Source organism: Gadus macrocephalus, chromosome 3, assembly GCF_031168955.1.
Source record: "Gadus macrocephalus chromosome 3, ASM3116895v1".
NCBI classification, from domain to species: Eukaryota; Metazoa; Chordata; class Actinopteri; order Gadiformes; family Gadidae; genus Gadus; species Gadus macrocephalus.
Window position 1 is genome coordinate 20,328,993 of NC_082384.1, and position 12,245 is coordinate 20,341,237.

General features: G+C 43.7%; 1 protein-coding gene across 2 annotated transcripts; it reads right to left on the minus strand.

Annotated features, from left to right (window-relative positions):
• Positions 1–223: 223 nt before the first annotated feature.
• LOC132454523 (equilibrative nucleoside transporter 1-like) lies at positions 224–8,939 on the minus strand. Of its 2 annotated transcripts, none has more exons than XM_060047932.1 (13): positions 8,843–8,939; positions 6,771–6,815; positions 6,553–6,634; positions 6,005–6,183; positions 5,441–5,580; positions 4,990–5,124; positions 3,610–3,707; positions 3,329–3,410; positions 2,759–2,817; positions 2,356–2,464; positions 1,222–1,307; positions 734–933; positions 224–446 (listed from the first exon to the last, which is right to left on the minus strand). In XM_060047932.1, exons 2-13 carry the CDS (start codon positions 6,794–6,796, stop codon positions 335–337), a joined length of 1,308 nt encoding a protein of 435 aa, XP_059903915.1. In that variant the 5' UTR covers positions 6,797–6,815; positions 8,843–8,939; the 3' UTR covers positions 224–334. The 2 variants fall into 2 exon arrangements, with proteins under 2 accessions (XP_059903915.1, XP_059903916.1); XM_060047933.1 differs by lacking the exon at positions 8,843–8,939 and adding an exon at positions 7,721–8,806.
• Between the last annotated feature and the right edge of the window lie 3,306 nt (positions 8,940–12,245).

The following is a 12,245-nucleotide window of genomic DNA, read 5'->3' on the forward strand; positions in this document are numbered from 1 at the left end:
TTTTTAATGCTAGTAGGCCTATTAAGAGGTGTGGGTAATTCAGGTGAGACGGGTGTTGACATATCTTATTAGGTGTATTATGAGGTGGTCCGAAAATTCTTGATTACAAATAGTGGTCCACACACACACACACAATGTTTGAAACCCCCTGATCTATAGCTCTATTTGTGACAAACACGTTGACACTCCGGGCCACAACAACACCAACAGTACACAGCGGATATAAATTAAAATTTAATTTATTAAATATAACACTAACAATGAGCTCAATAAAAAAAATGCATCTTCAACACGATTCTACGCATAAAAAACATATACTGGTTGGCAGGGGGCTTCAAACGAGTGCTCTGAATAGGAAGGAGAAGGACGCTCCGAGGGCCAGACCCATCGACAGGAACAGCGCCATTACCGCCCCCGCAGTCTCTGCCTCGTGCGGCGCCACCTTCCTGTGGAGGGAGGGAACAGCCACGGTGAACACGGGCTGAATGCAGGGAATAATGGGACATTTGGTGTAGGGGGTAGGGAGAGGGAGAGGGCTACCCCTTCCCCCTTCCCCTTCCCCCTTCCCCCTCCCCCTTCCCCCTTCCCCTTCCCCCTTCCCCTTCCCCCTTCAAAACAAGGGGGAGGGGTAAGGGGTAGAAATGGGATTGGGCCTTAGTGGATAGGGGTAGGGTTCGGAGCTAGTTGTAGGGTTAGGCCGGGGGTAGGTCATTAATAAGTTGGAAGGTCCTACTTGGGCCCGAAGCACATGCAGAGGCTGGCCAGGTATCCGTTGCTGAAGCCAAACAGCACCATGAAGAAAATGTAACAGGCGTCGTGGGGGAACAGCACCGGCAGGTAGGCTCTGGGCTGGACGTTGCACATCATGAAGAGAGGAACGAACAGCACCCGGGATGCCACCAGCATGGGCAGCAGCCGACCCTCTCCCCCTGGCTTCTCAAACAAACACAGCCGTTGCATCAATGTATCTGTGTCTGTCTGCCTGCCTGCCTGCCTGTCCGTCTAGACTATTATGTATGTCTGTGTGTGTTCGTGTTTGTCTTTGTGTGTGTTCGTGTTTGTCTTTGTGTGGGTTCGTGTTTGTCTTTGTGTGTGTGTGTGTTTGTGCATGTGTGTTTCATTTTGCATGTGTGTGTGTATGTGTGTGTGTGTGTGTGTGTGTGTGTGTGTGTGTGTGTGTGTGTGTGTGTGTGTGTGTGTGTGTGTGTGTGTGTTACTGACCCACATACACACGGCAGTGAGGCTGCGACCGAACCAGTCACTCCCGTTGAAGAGCAGGAAGCAGCAGACCGGGATGAAGTATCGCTCTGGGGTGCAGATCATAATGTCATTCATATCGCAGATCATAACATTACTCATATTGTAGATCACAACGTTACTCATATCATAGATCACAACGTTACTCATATCGTAGATCACAACGTTACTCATATCATAGATCACAACGTTACTCGTATCATAGATCACAACATTACTCATATCGTAGATAACAACGTTACTCGTATCATAGATCACAACATTACTCATATTGTAGATCACAACGTTACTCATATCATAGATCACAACGTTACTCATATCGTAGATCACAACGTTACTCATATCATAGATCACAACGTTACTCGTATCATAGATCACAACGTTACTCGTATCATAGATCACAACGTTACTCATATCGTAGATAACAACGTTACTCATATCATAGATCACAACGTTACTCGTATCATAGATCACAACGTTACTCATATCATAGATCACAACGTTACTCATATCGTAGATCACAACGTTACTCATATCATAGATCACAACGTTACTCATATCGTAGATCACAACGTTACTCATATCGTAGATAACAACGTTACTCGTATCATAGATCACAACATTACTCATATTGTAGATCACAACGTTACTCATATCATAGATCACAACGTTACTCATATCGTAGATCACAACGTTACTCATATCATAGATCACAACGTTACTCGTATCATAGATCACAACGTTACTCGTATCATAGATCACAACGTTACTCATATCGTAGATAACAACGTTACTCATATCATAGATCACAACGTTACTCGTATCATAGATCACAACATTACTCATATCGTAGATAACAACGTTACTCATATCATAGATCACAACGTTACTCATATCGTAGATCACAACGTTATTCATATCGTAGAACACAATGTCACCTGTTTGATTGAAGTTACCTGCACACCACTTTTCATCTACAATTACGTGATGAGGGTTTTCCTTCTGGAATATACTATTGATAGTTATAATAAAAAAACATACATGCTATATTCATAAAGGTGATAACAGTATTTAATATTAATTAATGTAATTTCGGACCCCAGGAAGTTCCCGCCCCGATAGTCGTCTGGACGTCCGACGTGATGGCGGGAAACGTTCCTATGCTGACGGTGAAGATGAAGCACACGGAGACCGCTAGGACCCAGACCTACATCACCATGGCAACAGGATACACATCACCGTTACAACAGGTTACACATCACCAAGGCAACAGGTTACATATCACCACAGCAAAAGGTTACACTTCCCAACGACAACAGGTTACACATCACCAAGGCATCAGGTTACACATGAAGTGATAAAGGAGAGTTGGTAAAGGACTGAGGTGATGAGGGGTGAAGTGGTGAAGGAAACCGGTGATGTGGTGAGGTGCTGAAGGAGTTAAATGGGACAGAGTGGTGGTGAAGAAGAGAATGAATGTAGGAGTGTGAAGGAGGTGAACCTTCTTGAAGATGGTCATCATGGAGATGCTGGGCTTGGACACGTCTTGGCACTGGCTGTCTAGAGGAGGACACAGACATTAGCTCTGCCGATCTACTGTTGTGTGTGAGACGCCCTTGATCGACTGGTGTGTGTGAGACGCCCCTGATCTACTATGTGTGTGTGAGGGGCTTGTGTCTCAGTCTTCCTGAAGCTCCTGGCTATCCGAACATCTCCACATGACTCTCTCCTCAGAGAGCTGAGGTCAGACGGGAAGCCGGAGCCGCTGGGCTCTTCACGTGTCCATTACCCTGTCCCTAACCTAACCCTGTCCCACTCCAACCACTCTGTGCTAATTATAGTCGTACTGCAAAGCCCAAAGCATGCGGCCCAGTCAGAACGGACACAAAGCCCAGTTTCTTTACTTTCGCCTCAAAAACCGAAATGTAATACGAAGTCAGAAGATCAGCCCTGCTGGATTCACACTGCACGTTCTTTGTTCCCTTAAACAATATGATTCTCTTCTCTTTGTTATTTGTGTGGCGCTACAACCATGAAGCCGTATTTGTGCTTTGGGCTAACGGTCGTTTACCGCTCTTCATTGGGTTGAGGCTGGTCCCTTCGTTGCAGTCTGCAGGACTGGCCTTGATCTGCTGGTAATGTTGGTAGAACTCCTGCCAGATAGAGAGACAGAGAGATTATGTTGGTAAAAGGCCTGCCAGATAGAGGGACAGGGAGGTAAAAGGCCTGCCATATAGAGGGACAGGGAGGTAATGGGCCTGCCAGATAGAGAGACAGAGGGGGGTCAACTAACTGAGGAGACATCAGGCACTGTGTTTATTTCTCATAGCATTCTCATACCATTCCACGTACCATTTTTGGGAGTGCGATATAGGAGAGAACAGAGAAAAATATGACAACACAGGCTGTTATGAAGTATCCAAACGCTGCATCGTCAATGGCAGATCCACCTGAGGGAGCAAGCAAAAGGTAATCTACAGCCTACATCTGTTATCAGAGCCATTACCCTCCAAAAGTGCACTGTGAGCTCATTATAAGCTGCTCCCGAAGTTAGTGATTAGATACTGACAGCTGAAGGAGCTGATAAGGGTCAATACTGGCGCTGTAGTGTCTCATGTTGTTCTGTGGTGTCTCATAATGTTCTGTGGTAGCTCAAGGCACTGTGGTACCCCATAGTGTTCTGTAGTACCTCATAGTGTTCTGTAGTACCTCATTGTGTTCTGTGGTACCTCATAGTGTTCTGTAGTACCCCATAGTGTTCTGTGGTACCTCATAGTGTGCTGTAGTACCCCATAGTGTTCTGTAGTACCCCATAGTGTTCTGTAGTATCCCATAGTGTTCTGTGGTACCCCATTGTTTTCTGTAGTACCCCATAGTGTTCTGTGGCACCTCATAGTGTTGTGGTACCCCATAGTGTTCTGTGGTACCTCATGTACCCCATAGTGTTCTGTGGTACCTCATAGTGTTCTGTGGTACCCCATAGTGTTCTGTGGTACCCCATAGTGTTCTGTGGTACCCCATAGTGTTCTGTGGTACCCCATAGTGTTCTGTGGTACCCCATTGTGTTCTGTAGTACCCCATAGTGTTCTGTGGCACCTCATAGTGTTGTGGTACCCCATAGTGTTCTGTGGTACCTCATGTACCCCATAGTGTTCTGTGGTACCTCATGTACCCCATAGTGTTCTGTGGTACCTCATAGTGTTCTGTGGTACCCCATAGTGTTCTGTGGTACCCCATAGTGTTCTGTGGTACCTCATAGTGTTCTGTAGTACCCCATAGTGTTCTGTGGTACCCCATAGTGTTCTGTAGTACCTCATAGTGTTCTGTGGTACCCCATAGTGTTCTGTGGTACCCCATAGTGTTCTGTGGTACCCCATAGTGTTCTGTAGTACCCCATAGTGTTCTGTAGTACCCCATAGTGTTCTGTGGTACCTCATAGTGTTCTGTAGTACCCCATAGTGTTCTGTGGTACCCCATAGTGTTCTGTGGTACCTCATAGTGTTCTGTAGTACCCCATAGTGTTCTGTAGTACCCCATAGTGTTCTGTGGTACCTCATAGTGTTCTGTAGTACCCCATAGTGTTCGGTGGTACCCCATAGTGTTCTGTAGTACCTCCTAGTGTGCTGTGGTACCTCATAGTGTTCTGCTGTACCTCATAGTGTTCTGTGGTATCTCATAGTGTTCTGCTGTACCTCCTAGTGTGCTGTGGTACCTCATGGTGTGTGGACTTACTAGCAAGGGCGCAGATCATGGCGACGGCTGCGAAGGTGCCGGCCAGCCCCTGGCCGCTCATGATGGGAGTGGTGTAGGAGGCGGGGAGCAGGCCTGCCATGCCGAACAGGCTGCCCTGCAGAACCGCGCCGCACGCTTGACAGGAGAACCACACCGGGAGACACCCAAGAAATACATATATATTACATACATATTCCTACTGGGCTGGACCCCAGTGAAGCCCAGATAATCTGGTGCTGCTCCGGGCCATGGGAAGAAGTCCCCCCCGCCTCGCCCTGGCAATACTGACGCTGCGGCACATGAGACAGAACGTAGAGGAACGTACCAGAAAGCAGCTGTACCGGCTCAAATGGAAACGCGACATATGTGTCTTAACAAAGCTCAACGGGCCTAACTCGCCAAGCCGTTTCCCCGCCCATGCTTGCGTTTATGACCAAGAGCCAGGACTCACAGTTGATGATGACAATCTTCAGCATGGTGACAGTGAAGAAGGGAAGGGGGTCCATGGCCACCTTGACCAGGACGGCTGTAACCATGAAGACGGCCATGATGAGAACTAGACTGCCCATCACTCGCAGCTTCTGAGGGATCCTGCAGGAGCAGAGTCATACCACCCACTTATCATTCTCAAGGCTGACAGCAGAGGATCTGGATTAAACGACTGTAACGGTCCCACCCTGTCGATGTTCAATTGACATTGCATTGCATCTGTTTGTTGAGATTGTCATCTTTGTCACCCAGCGTAGTAAGTAACCCTCCCCAACCCTAACCCAGGGCCATTTAAACGTTACTCTGAGGACCAGAACCCTCAGAGCTCCTTTCGTTAGGGCTTTCTGTGCATTGTCAGGTTGGGACCAATTCAAGTTGGATCGTGAACCCTTTTGGGTCCAACCCCATAGTTTAAGAAATGCAGGATTGACCCTCTAAGCCCATCCCCCAGTGTGGTGTCTCTGTGACATGGTTCTTCTGTGTGGTGCTGTGTTGTGATGAGTTATGTGAGGTGTGGGGGACTCACAGGGAGTGGAGAACGGAGTTGAGGCAGGTGAAGATGAGGAGGGGCACCATGGCACACAGCGTCATCACATTCTTGAACTTTGATTCAAGGAGGCTGGGCGTATGCTCCGCCTCAGCCTCAGCACTTTGATTGGCAGCGGGGTTCGGAGAAGATGGCTCCTTCAGACGCCCTGTAAAGTACTGGAGGAAAAGGAAATGGGTCAGTTATGACTATATTTAAGAACACAAGGACTTCACCACCTCCATAATATCACAGTTATAAGAACAGGTACATCCATAACATGCATGTGTGCTGCAGTATTATCTGTTCCACTCAGCTGGACAGGTGTTTTAGGACATGAGGTGGTGCAAAGGGAGGAGGAGTAGAGGGAGGAGGTGCAGATGGAGGAGGAGCAGAAGGAGAAGGTAAAAGATGGAGGTGTACACGGAGAAGGTTTAGATGGAGGAGGTGTAGATTGAGGAAGTGCAGAGGCAGGAGGAGAAGATGGAAGAGGGCAGAAGGAGGAGGTGCAGAAGGAGAAGGTCCAGAAGGAGGAGGTGTATACAGACCATGGAGGCCGTCATGAAGAAGTTCCATGGGAGGAGCGTCCCCAAGCCCAGCATGAAGAAGATCAGCCACACAGACTTGTACCTGGCAGGGGGGCAAAAAGAAAGGGGGTCAGACAGACAGGTGGGCCGACAGACAGGTGGACAGACAGATGATGGTAATGTTATGGTAGTACTAGGAGCTGGTACAGTAATATTATAGTGATGCTAGTAGTACTCACTTGTCTTTTGGTATAGTGGTAGACATTTTGAGTTCTCAATGTCGCCTTCAAACAAAAACATGAGAGCGATAGAGATCGATATGGTGAGAGAGACGGAAAGAGACAAATAGAGATTGGAAGATTTGGAGAGGTAGAGGGAGAGGGTGAGAGAGGTAGAGTGATATAAAGAGATGGAGAGAGATTATACATTTTTTAAATAATTAATTCAGAACTCTAAAGCGGTTGCATTCAGAACATGGTGCCAAATAACTCATCTTAAAACAAACAAAAGGAAATTACAAATATATATAAACAAAAACATTCTGGTAAATACAATTCAAAGAAAAATATCACATAACAAATAAGTTAATAATAACCTAGTAAAAAATGTAGGCACACAAGTGCACAAGTACCTTTCCATGCATTTATTGAACGATTTTAACCCCCTTACCCTCAAGAATACTGGTACTTTTTATGCTATATAAAGTTTGTATTCTTTATATTTTTACTATGTACACTACTGAGATTTTGCTTTGCTTCTCCACTCAGGCCCACGTGAGCCCTCCAGGGCCTGTCAAATTGACCTTTACCAAACTATTAAACTATGGGTCAACTGTTACCAATCTATCAGTAAACTACCACCAAATGATCAAACTACCACCGAACTAACAGTAAATTACCGACAGACTATCAGTCAACTATAACCAAGCTATCAGTGAACTATAACCAGGCAGTAAACTGCCACCAACGTTTCTGCAAGATGATGATGACTGTTGGTCAGATAGGAGAAGTGAGAGAGCTAGCAGGGATTCCTGGTCTTAAACATTGTAATACAGCGGGTGTACTTAATACTGTTTACTCAATATTGTGTACAACAAACAGTTTACTACAAACAGTGTACTCTGACATTTCATATTAATATAATTAATCTGAGAATAAAAGATTGGACTGTTGAAGGGTTCTGCTGTTACCTTGAATGGTTCGGGCATCTGGCCACCTAACAACCCCTTTCCTCCCCTCCTAGTTCCTTCTAGTTTTCCACGCATCAAAAAAAATGAGGTCTCAAAATTGTCTTCTCAGCTTGAGCATGTGACTCATTTCCCCTATCTCTCTCTCTCTCTCTCTCTCTCTCTCTCTCTCTCTCTCTCTCTCTCTCTCTCTCTCTCTCTGTCTCTCTCTCTCTATCTCTCTCGCTCTCTCTCTCTCTCTCTCTCTCTCTCTCTCTCTCTCTCTCTCTCTCTCTCTCTCTCTCTCTCTCTCTCTCTCTCTCTCTCTCTCTCTCTCTCACTCTCTCTCTCTCTCTCTCCCCCTCCCCCCCAGTGCACTATATTATCTGTTTTTGACAATGTGACAATGTTGCCTGCTGAATCCATCGTTTAGATGTGTTAACGGTTTATAAGAATTCATATTTAGAATTCATGTTATATTATCAATGTTTATTTAGTCAATTTAGTATTAATATCTAGCATTAATATCTGCATTGTTTATGCAAGCATTGATATGTTTCATTAAAGGTGTGTGTGTGTGTGTGTGTGTGTGTGTGTGTGTGTAGGATTTAGTGGCATCCACTCCCCCTCACCTCTCCCTTCCCAGCATGAAGTTACAGTGGCCGGTCCAAGTAGTTACTTTCAAAATTACCATTCGTGTTTCATGGGATTTTAAACTAATCAAACATACTTATGAATATTACAATACATTTCTGCCAAATATTTTTCGCAGGATGCCACTAAATTCTACACACTGCACCATTACTAGACATAAAGTAGATATAAATATTGTTTAGACGTAAGTGTTGACTAGCTTATAGTCTGAGTATTTAAAATGATAACGAGGAGCTGATTACCTTGTAGTATTTACATGTTAAGCAGCTCTTATTAAATCAACTCTCCTCGTAACTTACTGATCACGTTATTAAACTAGAAGGTAAGAACATATTTCACCACACATTTCCCCATAAGGACAGCGTGGAGTTCAGAGCAGTTCTTTAGACTGCATTGTATAGACTGGAGTTCAGTGCATGATCTGAAACCACATGATTCTCAGCAGAGCAGAGCAAACATTAGAAACAAATATAGCAATACAAAGCAGCTCACCTTCTTCAGCTGTTGCTTCTGTCCCCTCTAGCACAAGTCCAAAGTTTGTGTGTGTGGCTGGGGGCAACATTGTGACCCAGAACCTTTATCTCTTCTCCCTGGGCCTCTGAACTTACGCCCCTCCTCCCTAAAGTGTAATTTGGACAGTGACATGCTTAATTAGTCCAATCCTGTACTAGCTTTAATGGGGCGACATATAGCAGTTGTGTTATCAGAACACACAGAAATATATGATCAATTTTGTATTTTATGCATATATATATATATATATATATATATATATATATATATATATATGTATATGTATAGAGAGAGAGAGAGAGAGAGAGAGAGAGAGAGAGAGAGAGAGAGAGAGAGAGAGAGAGAGAGAGAGAGAGAGTTTATTTGTTGCCGTGGAGAAATTGGATTGCAACCTAATCCCAAGACAATTCATCATAATATCACCATAAAAACCGAATAGACTCATTCTCATACTTATTCTATGCATAGCACCAAGCCATAAATCCGGTGTGGATCAAGAAGCAGAAAGTTGGATCGCGCTAGGAGCAGAACTGGAGCCCTGTAACCAGGTAGTGCATGGTGTTAAATGCATGGGGGTAAAAACGTAATGTCTTGAAAATTAAAACTTTGATGTATTTGTATTAAACAGAGACGTCGCCAGATGGCAGCTGAAATTAAAAATGTTCCCTCATTTTCGCATTAGTATACAATCAGGCGTGTTGTACAGACACGGTTTGAAAAGAGTGTTGACTTTATTTTGCTATGTATTTTCGCCAGTAGTCACGCACAGTGGTTGTTGGTTAATAATCGCCCCTTGGTGGACATTTGGTGTCATGACACGTAGGATGCGGAGATGTCGCTGTGTTTGCGTTTGAGTTTGCGTCGATCCGCTTCTCGGAGTCGATCATCCAGCTGATTTATTAATCAGCTGGATGATTAATAAATTAATAACACAAGTTATCTGACCATTGGCCAAATTAATATATGTGTGTGAATAAAGGCACAATGTGTACGATTTCTGCATTCAAATATGGAAGAACGACTATGTTTCCAACCATTGCTAATAGAAGGGTAATCCGTACTTTTAAAATGGAATCGTCCTGGGCAATTTTGTCGAGTGTTAATGCCGTAATTTTCCCTTGTATTGCTATTGAAAACATATACACGTTAAATACTTAAACACATACACATGTTAAATACGTACAGTTAATACAACATGAATGCATTTAGGCAAAGTTAACAGGCTTTCTCATTGTTTTTATTTGCTCTCATCAGGGGCAAATGTAAAGACATGACAAGTGACAGGCCTTGAAATTTGACTGATTGCATTACATTATTTTTATTCTGGATAAGCATCTAATCTGAACATCCTGTCCTAAATAACGCAAGCTCATCCCTTTCACAACCACATACAAGTGCGAAGTGGGATTTTCTGTGCGCTACTCTCCTCTTTACTCTCCTCGCTAATCGTATCGTATGTGGTAAATAAATTGATTGTTTACTGTTCAAATTGATTGATTGGCTGTTTGATTACAATAGCACGTAAACACAAGCCTACCTTTTTTGCATGAATCTTTTAAAAATGCTTTCAACAAGAAGAATGTTTTTATTATTACTGAATATTCCTATGTTTCTGATCATTTTACTTATAACATTGAATAAAAACATTGCGATCAGAAACATTGAAAAAATATTTTTTGAATTATGTTTTCAATAGCACATGCTGCATGCATACTACTAAGTTGTGATTTAACACTTCGAAATGGCTGGTTTAAAGGCACCCAGTGCAACTTTCGAGGCTTAAAAATAAACATTCAATTTCTAGTCTTTTTTACACGTAGTAAGTTTCAATAACTCCATGCCATTACATACCGACATTCAAGCAGCAAAGATGAGACGTCGTTGTGTGGTGAGAACTGATAGAAAATCGATAACAACAACAATGCCGCCATTTTCTTTATTTTTTGTAACCTACAATAAATAAAGCAGGCTTCCAGTCAATGGAAAAATGGCTTCTCCCCACCGGCGATTGTTGTTGTTTACGATTTTCTATCAGTTCTCACCACACAACGACGTCTCATCTTTGCTCCTTGAATGTCGATATGTAATGGTATGGAGTTATTGAAACTTACTACGTGTAAAAAAGACTAGAAATTGAATGTTTATTTTTCATTGAATGTTTACATAAAGTTGCACTGGGTGCCTTTAAGATCAAAATATGAGGTGATGCGGAAATGGCAATAAAAATGGTCAGGAAGCTTGATTTATGCACTCATTTGATCTCACGATTTATAGATAAGGCCTAGTTTGAAGTGGGTCGCGATGGTTTGTCATTTAAAAGAAGTGGGTCACCAGAAAAAAAGTTTGGGAAACACTGATGTAGACAACTATGTGTACTAGTGTGTAGACTACTTTGTAGACTACCGTGTAGACTGTATCCCCCGAACTGAATAAATGCCCCACATACATAGACCAAAAGGCTTGCTTAGTTTAATATTGTTTCAAGATATGCACACACACCCACACACCCACACACAGGCACGCACGCACACACATACACACACATACACACACAAACATGCACACACACACACAGGCACGCACACACACACACACACACACACACACACACAGACACACACACACACACACACACACACACACACACACACACACACACACACACACACACACACACACACACACACACATACATGGTGCTCATTATGAGTAAATTTGAAATGACTTTATAAAAATGTCAAAGTGCCATTCTTCCACCACCGAGGGGGAGCTAACTTGCAGCTCAGTGGAGCGAAAACACACACACACACCCACACATTCAGGATGACATGGATGACACACGTGCTGATGGGACCAGGTCTGACGTAAAGGGTCTGGATCACAAGGACTGGAATCTTGATCCCTGATTCCTCTTATACATGCTGTGGTGAAAAACAATACCAGCAGGTTGGATAGTACAGAGGCATTCAGGAGCAGATTGGGGTTAGACAGTACAGAAATGGGTAATGAAGGAGCAGGTAGGGGCTAGACAGTACAGAGACAGGTCATTAAGGAGCAGGTAGGGGTTAGACAGTACAGAGACAGGTCATTAAGGAGCATCTAGGGGTTAGACTGTACCATGGCAACATACATGGGGCCTTATGCATGTAATTCTGTGTTGGTGTCTGCGCAAATTCCTTCTCAACAAGAAAGTTTGACATCTGTGCATTTAAAGATCATCTGAGATGGTCCAACATAACACAACGTACAGGGCTTTGTATTTTTACCAAGGGTCCAGAGATTGTCCAACATACAATGTTACAGGGCGCCCATTATTGAGCAAACACTGTTCTAGAAACAGCCATCGTTACCTAGCATTTTTAAAACAAAGGGCAGGTCAAAT

What these genes read in the sequence shown, in the direction of transcription:
- LOC132454523 (XM_060047932.1), bottom strand. Translation starts at nt 6,796, where the DNA reads ATGTCTACCACTATACCAAAAGACAA. An exon ending in TCTTCATGACGGCCTCCATG is followed by an intron (nt 6,184 to 6,552) that starts GTCTGTATACAC and finishes CTTTTCCTCCAG; the next exon opens with TACTTTACAGGGCGTCTGAA. An exon ending in TGCATGTGCTTCGGGCCCAA is followed by an intron (nt 447 to 733) that starts GTAGGACCTTCC and finishes CTCCCTCCACAG; the next exon opens with GAAGGTGGCGCCGCACGAGG.